An 18,380-nucleotide genomic window follows, 5' to 3' on the forward strand; every position below is an offset into this window, starting at 1 on the left:
TAGTGCAGCAGTGCAGCACTCCGTGAGTTGGAGATGGCATACATAATTTATTAGCAGAGGGAAAGAGAAACAGAGGAACAGAGAACATCGGAGGATGAGGATGAGGAAGGCTGAAAAGAAGTTGCAATAGACGAAACAACTGGATATGTTTCCACCCATGTTAAAACTTTTTTTAAACCGTTGATTTAAAGAAACCTCTTCTTGAACCTTCTTCACAATGTACCCGTTTTACAATTGAAGGGAAAAAATACTTTAAAGCTACCTTTTCGGTTTTCACGGCAAACGGTGCTTGGTAATCCCAATTTCTAAATAGCACTAACCCAATAATAACTACATAAAATAATACAAAAATACGTAGCTAACATACCAATGAAGACAAAAAGCGCACATTTGATCATCAGTATTCTCACACATATACACTTGCGTGGCCCACTTAGATAGATCTGATAAATACAGAGGAGATTCTGCCTTTAAAATAAGTGCAATGTTCTGATTTAAAATATAAAACATGATTTATTATTTTTAGTTTGCTGCGGTGTAAAACTGCTCTGCTCAAATATGTTACTAAACATCACAATTGTATTCAAGTATCAAAACCTTAAGAACAGAACCAGGGTTATCTTTATAATAATACTAATAATGTCCATTAAAATCATAAAACTGAATATGCTTAGTGAACATGTGTATAATGTGGCTAATGAGGGTATTGTGAAATGTGATTGACACTAAATAGGTCACTGTCAGCAAATCTCTCAATAGCCAGTGGTGTGGATGAGTGCATTTGTGTTTATATCACATTGTGTTTTATTCAAGGGCAGTTAGGTCTGTGACTTGTGCTCCCATCCCTCATATATATTTCATTAGGCAACTATTTTTACTCCCTCGCTGTCTCTTTTCATTTCTGACAAAAAGACTGATATGCTTGTGATGTGCTTAATTACACCTTCATGGTGGATGCACCACTTTAATGGAATGCTTGCAAGGGCTCCACGGTGGTTAATGGTTAGCCCTAGATAGACAGGAAAAAAAGTGGAATTACTGTTCTAAGTAATATTTAAAAGCAAGTCATATATGTCAATAAAACATCCCATAAGACAAGCATAAAGTCAAGGGTGTATCGTGCTTACACAACCACAACCCTTATGTGGGAAATAAAAGAAAAAAATGGATAGATATGATTATGATATAAGATGTTTTTAACCTCTGACCACAGATCTATTAAGCAACATTTGAAAACAATCCAAAATATAACAAATCAACAAAAGAAGTTCAGTTACTTCCTTCACAGTCGAGGAGAAAAAAGAAAAAAAAAACTTGCTGGTAAGGTAATGGTATCATGTTTATCAAACGTTAAAACCATATTTTTTAGTCTATAAACCATGACCTTTTTTTCTCCCTTTGAACTCTGTGGGGAGTTGCTAGAAGGAAGCTGCTATGCCACTGGCCATTCTAGTTGAGTTAGTCAAGCACGAATGGGGTTTTATTACAAATTATTTTCTGTGTGCTGTTTGGTGCCACCATGTAAGAACAATTTGAGGCTAAGCATGACAAGTTCACCAAGTTTATTTCTTACAGAAATCCAGCGCGCTATGTCAAAGCTGTTAAAAGAGCACCAACAAAACCATGGCGTGGCTCATAAGCTGTGCTCTAGAACGCAGAATTCACAGTAAACTTTCCAAACAATTTTAGATGTCTGCAACTATGTGTGAGTTTGCTTTGTAATTCTTAGAAATGACATAAAAATGTTTGCAAAATATATAGGGGGAAAATTGAAAACACAAGCCGTCAGGCTCTTTAACAAAAGAAATGGCTGAATGTTAAGACCAACCGTGTGTGTACATGTACATTTGTGTGTGTATGTATATGTATATTTTATATATATTTCAGCAACACACTTATTTATTTATATATTTATTTATTTATGAACTTATTTATTACCTATTTATTTATGTCTAAAATTTATTTTCCTGTGTCTGTATTCTCACCCTCTTGCTACAGTAACAATGAAATTTCCCAAATAAATTTATCTAATCTATCTAATCTAATGTGTAGTGGTTCACTCGCTTGACTTTGGTGCGGGCTCGATTCCCATTGGTGGCGGTATGATTGAGAGTGTGAATGGTCATTTGTCTCTTTGTGTGCCCTATGGCTGACTGGCGACCAGTCTAGGGTGTAGTCTGCTATTCGCTTGAAATATACTGGGATAGGATCCAGAAACCCTTATGGCGATACGTAGTATGGAGGATGAATGAATTGGAAATAAACATGCTTCAATTATACAAAAAAACAATAACATACTGTTGATATTTCTGTTTGATTCAAAGTACATATTTGCATGAAAACATCCAAAATTCTTCTTAAGCCTCTGTGGTAGACAGGTGCTCTGAGTCCAGCGTTTATTTTTCAGGAAAATGCCTCAAGACAAAGACGACGAAAAGATGAACTGAGCGCCCCTTTAAAGCCCACCATAAGTGCCTACCCTAGAAAAATAAAAGTTGTCTAATTTCTCAGTCTCTGTTATCCGATGGCATTCTCACTGCAAACTGAGATCAACCTCCTCAGTTTCCTTCCTTCACAAAACACTTGTCTTATTCCATTCCCATGCAATCCCTTGCTTGTCATGAATTATTAACTATTACTTTGCGTGAGCCTTAACTCCCAGAGCCGTCAAAGAGAGCTTTGGTGTTACCATAGGGGGGAAAAAAAGGAACCGTAGGTATTTGTTTCGCAATATGGGTTAGTGTGGGCTACTGAGAATATGGTGTTCATATATTTTGTATTGTATGAGTGACAATAAAAGTATTACATGCATACATTATAAGAAGCAAGTGTATGCATTTGTTTGTCTACATGTGGCAATTAATACCACCAAAAATAAATTAATGGCCATGACTGAAAGATTTTTAACAGTTAATTGTTTTTAAGCATTTTAAGAGTATACCATACACACGTCAAATTTCAACATATAATACAACTTACCGTATTTTCTCGCGTATAAGCCCTACACACATTTGTACTCCCTATTAAAACCATGAATATGGAGGTGAAGATTGTGAATCAGGGGGTTTCTTTTACGAGAGAAATCGTAAAATTCAACGATTTTAAGGCAATTTTAAGGGTACGGCTTACACGCAGAGGCGGTCAATATGCGAGAAAATACGGTAACTTTTTACATTTATCATTATTTAACATCATGTCACATTCACTGCATAATGAATTGGATTAATCGGCACCCACAATGAGATGGTGGTGGAAGATGTGTATTTGCAAAAAAAGGTGGAGGATCACAAAAGGAGTGTTCACTCTCTTATTCCATTATTTCCATCAGGCACACGTTTCAAATGATCTCTCACGAATCTTTCTCAAGAAACTATTTCTTATCTGAATACAACAGATAGGAAAATATGACAAACCAAACTATACCATGTGCTATCGTAATCATACATTACATTTATCGTATCTATGATTGCAAAAAAACATATTTATAGACTATTCAGATACTCTATGATTCAAATTCCAGTAATTCCACTCATTTGGTTAGATTTCATTTATTTTTAACATTAGAAATTAAATTGAATAGAACAAAGTATGATCTGATCTAAAAATATATTTTGTGACAGCTGCATTACTGACTTGGCATTTTACGTAGTTAGATTGCTAAATACCTAAAGATACTGCACTTTAATTATTCTGACCAAATTCACAAATTTATGCTGAAAGACATGTACTTATTGTTGTTTTCTAATTATGATTAAAAAAAATCATTGTGGTTCATTTATGAAGACCTCCTAAGGACAAAGAGACTTGAATCTTTTAGGAGTTGGAATAAAATGAAAACGCATACACAATTATTTCCCACCTACAAATGAACACACGAGAACAAATGTGGGGGTGGTGAATTCCTAATGTTTTTTCTAGGATTTTGGAAGCGTGCTTTGTTTTGGTTCAAGGTCTGCTTTGAGGTGTGGCAAGATCACAGCAGTGTGAATAATAATTACGATTCAACCAGAACCTATTAAAATCCCCTGTTACCCATGAAGATACACAAAGGCACACCCACACACAAAGCATACTTACGTTCGACACCATCAAGAATTCCTGACTCCTGGAGGGAGCGAATGCAGGAATCCACCAACTCCAAACCAGTAGTCAATTCATCCTCAATATCTTTTTGTCCATCTGCTGAGAAAATAGGGGGAAAACGATCAATGATTCTGGAATTGTAAAGAATATATACTTGATCTTCAATATAAATAGTGTGTTAATTACCTTGAGCATTCCAACGAAACTGATCATCTGCCGAACTGCAAGCAAATAAAATGATTACGTTAATTTCTTGCAAAAAAATTAGACAAGTAGTTCTTGTCCAAGGGGAACTGTAAATTCCAGTTGGTCATAGTCCATTTTGACAGATGTCTTGATGGCCAATCACAGCCTCCCTTACTGTCAGCCTTTTTCCTATCGTCTGGAATAATTTAACAAGCTTTGCTAACTATTGATGTTTCCCGTGAAATATAGAATTCTGCCCAGAATTCAACAGTTGTCAACTGTTAGGATGGACACCAGCAAGACACTTGCTAAGCTGTGTGGTACTTCAGGGAAGTAGGTGGACAGAAGAATAGGCGTGCACTAAAATGTTCTTTAATAAACAATCTCATTAAAAAAATAAATAAAATATAACCTTCAGTCAAAGCTTCGGAATAAAATGAAGAAACAAACAGCAACATAGCTAAAACAAACTTATGGCGGGGAAACACGAGGGGATGCCATGATGTGACCAGATGCTGACCGGACGATATAAAATAAGACAAAAAAAATGACAACAGGTTTAAATAGACTGGGATTAACGAGATAATGAGAAACAGGTGGGTGACACGAAAGACAGGGATTGGCTGAGGACACAAAAGGGCAGATGACAACCAGTGAAAGCAATGTTTGACCACACAGAGTGAAAGAAGCAAAATAAGCATAAAAAACCCAAGGATGGATATCTGTTGAAACCAGAGTATATTTCTGATTATTACACTAGTTTGTTTTTAACATAAGGTATTGATATTAGACACAAACTGGCAAGGAAAACGGAATCCAGATAAGATTTGGCCAAAACTACCATTGATGGTGATGATTCACGCTCAACCAGATTGCTGTCGAAATAACTCAAGGCGTTTGAACGAAATCCCCAATACTACCAAACAACTCAGCATCATACTAAATAAAATGGGAGAAAAGTTCTGAATGCCTACATTTATGGATGTATTAGCATTTACATAATTCCCAAAATCTCATCAGTGTGAAGTTGTATGCAGAGAATTAATCTTCTAATTAATTTAATTAACCAATTAATCGACAAAAACTTGATTTGTTTTTCCCTTTCTTGGCTTTCTATCATCTAAGTGACAAAACTATTCGCCAATCAGCAATTACCCTCACCTTCCTGGTTTGCAGATCAATCAGAAATGGTTATAGATAATAAGCTTGTGCGCATTGCGGTGGCTGCTAGAGAAAAGTCAGTGTAAGAAAAAAAAGATGGAACTCAGTATTAGTAAAAAAAAAAAAAAGATTGGATTAAATTTCACTTCAAAACAAAACAGCAATAAAAAGCCCACTCTGATTACTGCTTTGTGTAACTGGGATCCTGACAGCGTTGTGGATTTTATTGTGGTTTTAGCATTATTTTCTATTCATTTGTCTGTTTATTTATTTATTTTGTTCATTGTTTCATGCTCTGATTCAATAAAATGGATATGTGGGGAATATAAGTTATATGACAACTGGATATGTACACAGTATTATCTATGGTTTTATGTTTACAGTGGTGTTTTAATAATGCACAAGTTCTTTAAAATAGACGCGAGAGGAATATGAAATGACAAATGCCTAAAGCTAAATGTGATTTTACTGAGTTGGACTGTGTTGCAGGTCTGTGAAGAAAAATGCAATATGTTTGTGTCACCAGAATTTACACTAAAATACAGTAAAAATGACTTATTTCATTCTGAATTTTGGCTTTATGCATTTAAGTATCAGATGTATACTCGGAAACTGATTAGAAATGCTTTCTGGAGGTTAAAAAAAAACCCAATTACTAGGTTAATTGGTAAAATTGTACATTAGAAAACACAAAAACAACAAAAAACACAAAAGTTGTACAAATGCTTTTGACATTTTTCCAAATTCTAATCTACGTACAAAAAAATAGTGCTATAAGCAAAAAAATGATAGCAACAGGTAATGCTACCGAAGTATATGAAATTGGATTACAGTGTAAGAGATGGGTCCCAAAGACATGAGAAACTGGTGCCGGGCACCTTCTGGGGAATTCTACTTTATTGCAAATGTGCACAAGGAATACAACAACATCACCCCAATAGGCTGCCACTTTCTTAAAATAGGGATCATGTCGTTTCGAGACAATTTATATAACGGCACTCTCAACAGATAAATCTCACAATGCCCTTTCCTGATCTACTAAAACATTGCAGCACGCATTAAAAAAAAACATTCATAGTGCAGAAATGAATATCAATGTGCACGCAATGGTTTCTTTTAGTATAAAAGAGTGAATGCAAATAACCTTAGCAAATCTGAAGTCATGCAGGTCTCTGCAACATTAAATGGATTCCAGTAACATTATGAAGAGAGCACAGAATGCCGAAAAAGATGCCATCTCAAAAGACTGTTTTTGAGATGTTATTTAATATGACACAGGAAACAGAAAATCTGTTTACAACTGATTGTGAACTTTATTTTTATTTGCTTTAGCAGTTTGTAATGTTTTAATTGTTAATGGACTTCAAATGATTTTTTGTGTAGATGTCACAGTTTCTGGAAATGTAAAAGTGGTAAGACTCAGTTTTCATTAAACACCATTTACACCTTTATTATTCATTCATTATTATTCATTCGTTGGAGCCAATCCCAGCTGACTTCGGGCCAGAGGCAGGGGACACCGTGAACTGGTGGGCAGCAAGGCACAAGGAGATGGACAACCATGCATACTCACACCCATACCTAGGGGCAATTTAGAGTGTCCAATCAGCCTACCATGCATGTTTTCGGAATGTGGGAGGAAACCCGAGTACCAGGAGAAAACCCACGCAGGCCCGGGGACAACATGCAAACTCCACGCAGGTGGACCGACCTGGATTTGAACCAAGGACCCCAGAGCTGTGAGGCCAACGCACTAACCACTCGAGCTCCAGGTCCTTCCCCTTCACTTTCTTAACAAACATTAATTTCCTATATAAAAGATTTGCGGCGAGTCATTAGCATGTAGGCTTCACAGTTCTGGGGCCGAGGGTTCGATTCCAGGTGGGTCCTCCCAGTTCGGAAAATGAATGAATGAATGAATAGAAGATTTGCAGAAAATGAACTCTTTAAAAAAGAAGTTTTATGTGTTTATTTTTCTAAAAAGACTGAAGATGTTTGACTTTTCAAGTTCTCAAAGCCGATGAAGTACTCTGGAAACATATTGGCACCCATTTCGTTCATGAGTCATTAACCTTCAACTTGAAGATTACTAATAAAAGAGGTACACACTGTCTTCAACTTGAAGAGGATCACTAATAAAACAGCTACACACTGCCTTCAAATGAGTCTACACAAATCCTCCAGTTGTGTCCTTCTACTACACAAAGTAGCACTTAGCAGTGTGTTCACAGGTGCAAAGTCAAATGAATTATTTCTTACTGAATGCAAGCGTATGAAAAGACATGGATAAATGATTTTTCCTTTGGTTTGACGTACTTTATATTGATGAAATGTGAACTGTACATTCATGTTCGTCTGAACAGTAATCGCATTGCTAAACATTAGAAGGAAATAAAATGGATGGTGATTCTTGCAGTCACTTTTGGAATTTGGCATGGACGTGTAATTTAAACAAATTTAGCTTCCTATAAAGTCTGTGTTAGTGACTGCTACCATGTATTGGTACACAATTGAGTATGTTGGTACGCCAAATGTCATAGGGTTGTTTATTTCAAGCCAAAGATACGTTTGTCCTCAACTTAAATTTGTGTGGATACTGTGGGTCTTCCAGACGATATATTTTGGTTTGCTAAGTACAAAAGAAGGACATGTGACAGTGATGTGATGACTGTGATGTGCAAAATGTACGTGCCTACTTTTTTGGGGGGCAGAATTTTGTTCCCAGTCAGGTTCAAGACAAACTTTTGTGAATTTTGACAGTTGAATTGCTCAGGCTAGAAAAGAAATCATCTTGTCAAAGTCTTGACTGAAATCTACTGACAGCTGCAACAAAAAAGGACATTTCCATCCAAAAGGAAAACAATGTAGCATAGTGCTGACAGTTTCACCGAAAACATTTGAACAGTGCGTCTTTCCTCACAAACTTCCACTTGTGTGAAATTTTGAGGCATCGTGCAAATCTATTATAATGCTTGCACAACATTAGTATGAACAGAGTACAGTATGACCACAAAATTAAATCCACAATATCTATAATAGCTCCTTAATGTTTGCAAACAACTTGTAAGTGCACTAGTCTCTTAATTGCAGTCATAAATGCATGGAACTTAGGTTACGATATTTTGTTCATTGCAAAGATGTGTTTTTAAAACACCGAACTCTTATAAGTATCATAGCAGTTAGACCTACGGCTGACCTACACTGTAACAGATTGTGACAGAATCTGTGCGAACATAATTCACCAGCAACATGTACCCAGACAAGGGCTGTATCATTGCAGTACACAAATGTAAAGTTGGGATGATTTTTTTCTTTAACTTTTAATTCAAGCGTTATTTTTTTGTAATTGGGGCAATTTTCAATATTCAAGAAAAAACAAACACAATAAAGCGTCAGATTCATTAATATTAAGGCAATGGGCGTGTAATTGTTTTATATGCGATCCTGAGTGCGATTTGCCACCGCAAACATACAACCCAAAGATTTTCTTTATAATTTTATTCCTGCACAAAGAGCATTGATTGAACAGATAAAAAACCCACCAAATGCAATATACAAGCTCACATCAATAAAAAAAATCCTTAAACATGTGAATGAAGAAGCAGGGAGTGCATAAATATTCTTTGGCAAAATGCCACATGCTGCTTCCCGATGTCTGAGGACAACTATTTTACGATTTGATCTCATGTATATTAGCATGGTATTCCGGTATATTTGCATGAAATTAATAGCTTCAAAACTCCTAAGCAGGTGTGGAGCAAGACTTAATGGAGAAATGGAAGGACTTTCTGAATTTTGAAATGAATAATACATTAAAAAAATTGATAATGGCAAGTTCAGAAAGTGTACCAATGTACAGTCTGAAAGATCTACTCAGCTATAGTCTCTGCCGCATAAAGAAAATCAAGGTGCGACATTGACATAGCTGATCAAACTGGCGATATCGCATCGCACCTGACACATGTCGCGCATCGTGTGAGGGGCCACCTTTCACCCATCCACGTGGACGGTATGGAGGGAGAATTGCAGACTGAGAAAAAAAATATTGCTAAAATGTGCAGTTTTAATATTTCCAGGTGTGAGGTAACAAAAATGACATGACTAAGATGGGACAAATTGCATGATACAATTCAATGCCAAGCATGGGACACCATGGCATGAAAAATAGACTATTTTACCAACTCGGTTCACACTAACATGTGCACTGTTGAAATTATGCTCACAGTCAAATGTGTGGTTGCACAAGCAAATGGAAGTTGTTTTTCTTGGAAATGGTTTATTACAAGGTGATGTAAACACTAAATTGTCTTAGTATTAGCATAGCAGCAGACATTTGCATATGAAATGGACATGCACAGGTCTGCTAAACACACAAGTTTGGCAACACTGAGTAAAACTGAACAAGCTGACAAATTCACAGCAAGAGTAAACTTATTTCAGTTACATTTCAAAATAATTACTGTTGACAAAGAAAACATTGTCTTGCCAATCATAAACACAAAAATAGGGCAAAATTTAAATAGTTTCATGAGCTGTCACCATCGCACATTACTGAGTACTGCATAAAACAAAAACCAAAGTCTGACAGCAACCTTGTCATCAATGTTGGAATGATTCGCTACCCGTGGGAGGCACCTGTGACGAACTGTCAAGCTAATATATATATATATATATATATATATATATATATATATATATATAATATACATATATATATAATATACATATATATATATATACATATACACATATACATATACATATACACATATACACATACATATATACATACATACATATATATATATATACATATATATATATATATATATATATATATATATATATACACACACATATACATATATACACATCTCTATCTCTATCTATACCTCTATCTACATCTATACCTCTATCTACATCTATACCTCTATCTACATCTATACCTCTATCTACATCTATACCTCTATCTACATCTATACCTCTATCTACATCTATACCTCTATCTACATCTATACCTCTATCTACATCTATACCTCTATCTACATCTATACCTCTATCTACATCTATACCTCTATCTACATCTATACCTCTACCTACATCTATACCTCTATCTACATCTATACCTCTATCTACATCTATACCTCTACCTCTACCTCTATCTCTACCTCTATCTCTACCTCTATCTCTATCTATGTATATCTATATAGATAGATATATTTAAGTGTCTTGGCATTAGTTATTTATGCATTCATTTTTACACCGCTTGTCTTCAAAAGGGTTGCGGGGAGTGCTCGAGTTTAACCCAGCCAACTATGGGCACCAGGCAGGGGAAACCCTAAATTGGTGGCCAGCCAATCGGAGGGAGCAAGGAGACAGACAACCTTTCACACTCACACTTTTACCTCAGGGCATTTTGTGTTCACCTGTATACCATGCATGTTTTTGTAATGTGGTAGGAAACTGGCGTAAACCCACGCAAGCCCAGGGATACCACGAAAACTCAACACAGGAAGGTTGGAACCCACTCTGAATTGAAACCTCGATTTTGCCGCCCCAATAACCACCGGGCCTTCATTAGTTCTATATTTAGATCTTTAGATGATTTGATGTGCTATCATGTCATAAAAATATGATTGCACTAAAATCAGATTTTTGGGGAAATCATGGATTTTTTTCTAAAATGTTTCATCCTCAGTTAAAATTCGGTGGACTCTGGTCTAATGACTATAGCAATTTTACAAAGCGGATCTCTTGCTGCGAACTGCTCACGCACACGCAGTCACGTTGCAATGCACACTGGCTCAAACACAAGAGAAGCAGTTCGATGTCTTGGTTGGATCCTGAGGTCTGGAGGCTGAGCCAACCTAAATCACTCAACCCACTGCGGATAATCTAACGTATGGATGATTATACATCAGTAGCTTTGTTTCAAAACGCCAAAGAGAACAGGCAAAGGCCACCCACCAAATCTCCTGACGGTAGCTCAGATATACAAATATTGGTGTCATCCCATCTTCTCATAAAACAAACAAAAAATGAATTAAATTAAAAGTTTTCGAGTTATTTCTGCACTCTGAATTCCAACAGCCCAAGTTTGCCCACAATGCCCAAGAGCAAATTTAATGGATACACACTATTATTCAATCCATCACTCTCTCCATCAAAACCAAATATACTCAGTGTGAAAACTATAACACAGTCATTTGCTGTTAACCTATCACTCATGCTGCACATTTCTCTAGTGTAACTAAGGAATAGACAGCAAATGTATCACAACATGGAGACAAATAACATTTTGGAACACAAATAACACACAGTGGGAGGTTGTGTAGGTGTAAAATGTGATAAAGCTACACACATGAATTCATGGATACAGTATATGGGAATGCATTCAAAGCTGTATGAGGCTGATAGATGAGAAGGATGGGATTTGACAGGCAGTGAAACCCTGGAACCGAAGCTTTTAATTAAGTAGTGGGAGAGACGCTGGCCGGTCTAGCCATCACAATATATCATCACGTCTGGTCTAGAGTAACTCAACAACTCCATCCAAAACCATACACGTATATGCAGAAGCCATCTGGAAATGGCAGGGTGCAGCTATTTGTGAATTATAGTGCTCTCTTCTCAAAAGGAGATGCAATCACCCACCAAATGATATCTCAATGTTTTGCCAATAACCTGGACATAGCTTAAGTGTGAAAATGATAAATTGGCAGAAAAGCACAAAGCATACATGTTGACACAATGCGGAACTGCCATGAGCTATTAACCAGAGTCATTAGACCTTGGTTTATTAAAATAAGTCATGGGTTAGGGTGGCTGAAGAGGAAAAACTTGATTTTGGAGGGTGGGCAGCTGAGACACGTCTCATTACCAACATAGAGCACCGAAATGAAGCATATATGCGGAAAGTCACTTTCTCTGTTCACCATCAAAGGAACGACTTAATAAGCAGCTGTGACAGGTCACTTATGTTAGCTAAGACTGTCAGCACCATACCTAAGATCCTGATGAGCCTAGTGATTGTTAAAAGAGGCAGGCAGATATGCGCGTTAAAAAAAGTGGGAGTATTGCGGTGGGCACATTGCGACGTTGCGCTACAAATGTTCAGGCCCAAAGGAAACTCACAGACTGGATTAAATCTTACTCACAGGCAATCTACCATAGTCCATGGTGATAGACGTAATGAGTACCCCTGGTAAATAGTTTAACATTGGTATTCACTTCCCGATCCCGATCTACCAGTCAATTGCCAGTCATTAACTATTGGTAGATCGCATGACAATCAGATTTGATCCAGTCATACCCCCTTTCGAGTAAAACAACGGGAGTGCTGTCACTCATGATTCATTGGTTCATTTCGCCTGCTTCTCAAACACCAGTTGGTTTTCTATCAGCTAATGAGCCAAACTGGAGCCACGTCACGCACCACCGTAATTTCTCAGTACGTCATTATTGTAGTATTAAATGAGAACACGACGTGAAGGGGTGTAAAAAGGCCATAAATGTATTTTGTGCTGCATGACACACTGCAATAAAAAGGGCTTTGGCCAGTGTTATTAGATGTAAATACCATATTAAGCCAAGAAAAGGGGAAAACTGATCGCCGCTCTTGCTCAAACGGAACACCCCTCGCTGTTGCATGCAGTTTGCCTGAGCTAGTTTTGGCAGGAGAGGATAGGAAAGGAGATTTGTCACAAAAATACACCTGTGATTCACAGGTGCTCTCAAGATGCACAAACATATCTATGTGTATTTTCAACTATATCATTGATTTGTGCGATTTGTGCGTATAGGCGCGAAAACATGTAGTTTGTATGTAGTACTAATAGGGGTGATCCTACTTTGCGGTTTTTCGATTAGCGCAGCCATGTCGGGTCCTTGTATAATGACAATAAAAGCATTCAATTCAATTCACTTTACTTCAATACAGTATAACTAAATAAACCAAACTGTTTGTTTGGTGGATGTTGGGCTTTAAATTCTTAAATTGAGAGATAAGCACAGATTTCTTCCACACTCGAAACCCCCAGTAAGGAGTGTTGTCCAGGGAAACCCAAGAGAGACAAAGGTTTCCACATGCTGACTGGATTTAACATACTGATTCCCGTGGTGAATGCCTTAACACAGCAAGTGAGAGGCCAGTCATCACGTACAACTCAGGAACACGGAATCAATCAGCATGGGACAATCTAAGGCCATGTAGCCTCCAGTGGTCCCACTGGTATTGGCCAAGGACATCAGCAAAGCCATTACAGAAAACTGCACTCTTGGAATTATACAAAACTAAAAGTAGATGTTTACTCAAAGCATCTTAACTTAATACCTTAAACAAAACAGTACGAGCTGTATTCTATTATAGTTTTATGAATCGATAATGTATTAAAAAAATGACTGGGTTACTATTGGAACAGTAATAAATTAAGGTGCATCTGTTGAACATACTAAAAGTCACAGTGAAAAGTGGAATCAAGAGTTTGTCAGCACTCTGCCCCAATGTCCAACCTCTCTTTTAAAGCACATAAAAATCTCTGCTTTATTGTCTTAATCTACACCCTCTATAGTATCTTGGCTAGCATATGAATATATTCTATGTCAAGAAGTAAAATAGATGACACTGTAGTCTATTTTTCAATGCATTAATCTTCTAAATCCTTTGTCTTGTCTTGTCTTTCGTGTAGTTTGTTTTAGTATATACCTAGTACATGCTTCAAAGAAAATTGTGCTGAATAAGAAGTCGAGTTCTAAAGCAACTCTAAAGTTTATTTTGTTTTCAAACAGTTAGATATTGTAATTAACAACAAAGGGGGTAAAATGTGACAATCAAGTTTTAGAAAATGTTGAATGCAATTATTATACTTCTTGTGGAGGTCATTTTTTTAGCTACTCACGATAACAAAATTTGACACAATTTGCATGATAGTCATTCTGGTGACTTAAATTTCTGTTTAACAATTTTTCTATGACATTTTGTCAGCACAGCTAGTTGAAACACTTTAAAAATTAACACACAATCTAAATGCAATAAACAGGAGGGGGGAGTGTAAGTAGGGCAAGCCACAAAAAAATTGCACTCGGCTGAAAACCACACGATCACAATATGAACAGAAATATTTTATATATCTTTCACTTTCCCCTTCTAATCTACTTTTGATTAATGCATCTATAAACTTTGGAGGTCATTATATAAGACATTATATGGTCGTTATATAAGCACCACTATTCGAAACAGTTAAGTAGGATTCTCATAGACTCTGATCATTTAATGTATCATAATTAAGTCACTCAGACCTTGAGCACACCCGAGCCCACTCAGCATTTTTGAAATGGGGTGAAAAACAAATAGACATTGTTATTATTATACATTCCTGGCACATTTATCATCTGTTTTGCACCTTTTGCCCTTTAGGGCAACCAAAATAATTTATGATGCAAATAAGCAAACATTCGCAATCCATCATGTTGCTGCTTTGTACCCGGGAGTGACAACAATTTGGTGAATAAGCATCAGGTTCTTTGTTTTATAATTTATAGGCTGAAATTATCTTTAAAATTATTTGTGTAAGTGCCTTTTTCTACAGTCTGTGCTTTTTGGACTGTCCTCGTCAACATGTGTCATTGACTTTTAATGTTTTGGTTGCAGTGTTCCACTCACTTTTCTGCTTCTGCTTCTCTGGCATTAAACCATGCTTGCTTCTTATCTATTCACACCGATATCTGGTGTTGGGGGAAGATAAGCATTCATTTGCATGTTTAATGAACCAAACACCCCAGATTACCCTCAACACAGGGATACACACATGTACATGGAGCACAATGGCACACACAGACACACACACACACACACACACAATGCTACTTCTGCCCTAAAGGTCTCCTCACCGCTGACTTGGAGTCACCAGCTGCTGACTGGACAGGAATAAACACAGCTCATTTATATAGCCTCATATTCACAATGTGAATGACAGGCACATGAACACTTAATCAGAGCATGTCATATCAAACAATTCTGATATCATTTGGCATCTTGGAAAGGAACCAATTCATCATTTGAAAGCAAAAAAAAATCCAATAAGAAAGTGGGTGGGATAATTTCTGATCTTTTAATCAATAAAGATTATCTCATCTTTGTCATGGGTGTTTTAGATGAATGGGACATGCATGGAGAACTGAGGATATACTGAATGTCGTCAATACATGTGCAAACGTTTGGGATATTGAGATTCATCTCCCTATTTTGAAGTATAAGGATTTTATTACATTGTTATCTATTTTGCAAGACTTTACCGGGCAAGTATTCAAGTTTAGCACACAAAATGCACTTATTAATTTATTTTACTACATTATTATTGAGGTTGGCTGTAAAAATGTAATGAAATGATGTAATAAGTACAATAAAAGATGAAGATAACATTATACATTGGAAAAAGTCAAAATGGTAAACAAATTCTAGTGTAGTCGATTTTATAATGTTGAATGATGTAGTTATTCATGCTAATTGTTACATCATTATTTGTCATGTCATGAGATGTCATGACATAATCGTAAATGTGTGTATAGATAATAAATCTAGGATTAAAATCATTAAATAAAGCACCTAAAATTATATATTTCTGATTGTAAATATTTGCATATCGAATCACTTTAAATTTTATATTTATGATTTTGTGGGCTAGTATGGTCATGAATTAGGTTATAATGTAAAACAATAACCATTTGTTCACGTTGATAAAGAAGAAAAAAAACAATAGCAACGAAGATTTTTTACAACAAAAAGTTGTGTTTTTTTAATGACCCCAAAAAAGCTTGGGGCTTTGAGGAATAAAATGCAAACAGGATGTTGTTGCCAAATGACAACTTTTAATAATGACGATAATTAGTCTTAAAACAGAACACCAACTGCTTTACATGACATTAATATGACAATAAATCTATGTATAAAATACTTTGGCAGGATTGTCTTTCAATGTATTACAGTAATACCTTGACATACAAGTGCCCTGACATACAAGGAATTACAGATATGAGTAAAATACCTCTTTGCCTTGGTTATTGCACAAGAACGTTTAAATTTAGTGCAACGTAAGATTAAAACTTTTGTGTGTGTATAGGAATCTAAGTTCATTTAAGTTAAATTTAAAGTTTATGTTATGTTATGAGCGCATCCGTCAAGTCTCTCCCCCCATCTGCGAACTCCCCGTTGTATTGAATAATGCCTCATTTTATTATTAAACATCATGACCACTAGTTATTTGTTTCTCTGTTAGTAGATGGTGAATTACAAACAATAAAAATATGTTTTTCCATTGTAATATCCTGTTTTTTGTGTTTTTTCAGAGGGTGGGAACATATTAATTTGCATTTAGTTCATTTCTATGGGAAACGTTGATTTGAGATACGAGTAAATTGTCATACGAGCTCAGTCCCGGAACGCATAAAGATCGTATATATATATTTTCTTTCAAAAACTCAAAGATATAATTTAAGAACCAGATCAAAGTATCTAATGAAACCACACTGAAAGAAGCAGACAGAAAATAGACAGTTAAGGCCAACAGCAAGGTGAGAGATGTGCCCACCTGCCACCATTTTTCTATCCTCCCCTCCTGGAAATGTATCATCAGTCATTACAAGGGAGCGTGGCTCCTGCTATCATCATTCATACGTACGCATTCACACACACACATACAAACTCCAACATGAGGCATATTTTAAGGTGTAAGTCTGTGGCCTATAATTTAAGTTCTCTCTATGCAGTGTTTTGCTGAGCTTATAAAACCGCCTGCAGCTAATGGTGTGATGGATCCCTCTATTATCACCCAACCTGAGAAAAGAGAGTGAGCTATAGTGAGATAAAGGAATCTAATTGGATAGTATTTTAGTCCGGGCAAAAACAGGAAAGTGACCAGGGACACAAAAGGAGCACATAAAAAGCACTAAAATGATAACTGCAACTTTAAGAGGAAATCTTATGTTTATGCAGTCGGTCTCATCCACTACATAAAATCAAATGTGCAAATTTTCGTATTTTTACATTTTTCAGATTTTTGTGCAAACAAGGAGAAAGTGCATAAACCATTTAAAACTAAACTTCCAGAAAATGAACAAAATAGGGATTTAATTTTATGATTTTGGTAAATTGAGTACAGTAAAAAATTTAGGCCAGAGGTTACTAACTGCGAGACCATAATCCTTGTTTCATACCCAGAAGCTGTAATTTATGAAATCTGAACATAAAGTTGAAAAAAAGCTTTGAATAATCAAAACATGATCAAGTACTTCTATTATAGGCTTTTGGAGTAATAACCTGGCAGGTAAAACATGATTACAAGCCACATGCCCACAAATCAAATCTGCATTTGGTTTGCAAAACAAAAGACTAATGACAGAAAACTATAACGCCTTTTTTCCTAAAATAACTAAAATGCCAGATTTCCTCATTTCTTGTCCCTTTATAACTGTTGGCTTTCAAACCAAACTGCAGCAAGCTGAACTATACTTACTATTTTGGGAAACATGAATTAAGTGCAGAATTATGGGTGTGCAATTTGATGGCGTTTTCTCATCAGAATAATGAATCCCACATAATTGGGAAGGCATGTGTGCAGGGAGACTAACTAATTTGTTTTGTCATGATTTCTTTTTCACTCACCAACAAAAAAATACAATATATCAGTTTTACCTTCAACTGACCTTCCTACTGGGTGGTTGGACAGATGTGTAAACTAGAAGCTGCACTAGCCTGAGGACATGAACTTTACACCTCACACGTCTCATGGTGCAAGTCTTTTTGTGACTTCATGATCTAAATTTAATCTTGATGCTTTAAAAAATAAAATAAAAATAGATGCAGATTTATATTTCATTTCTGTCACTGCTTCCGCATCACTGATTAAAGATAGATAGTTTCATTACCCTACAGAAAATTTAAGCTTGACATTTGT

At 36.2% G+C, this 18,380-nt stretch overlaps 1 protein-coding gene across 1 annotated transcript in view; it reads right to left on the minus strand.

Annotated features, from left to right (window-relative positions):
- The window catches only part of ctnnd2a (catenin (cadherin-associated protein), delta 2a), a 227,923-nt gene that overhangs the window by 128,856 nt on the left and 80,687 nt on the right, over positions 1-18,380 (minus strand). The window contains exons 4-5 of the mRNA XM_077624096.1: positions 4,270-4,304; positions 4,078-4,182 (exon numbers count right to left, since the gene is read on the minus strand). Coding sequence (XP_077480222.1) covers positions 4,078-4,182; positions 4,270-4,304 — 140 coding nt within the window. The remainder of the gene's footprint in view (positions 1-4,077; positions 4,183-4,269; positions 4,305-18,380) is intronic.

This window comes from Stigmatopora argus, chromosome 17, assembly GCF_051989625.1.
Source record: "Stigmatopora argus isolate UIUO_Sarg chromosome 17, RoL_Sarg_1.0, whole genome shotgun sequence".
NCBI classification, from domain to species: Eukaryota; Metazoa; Chordata; class Actinopteri; order Syngnathiformes; family Syngnathidae; genus Stigmatopora; species Stigmatopora argus.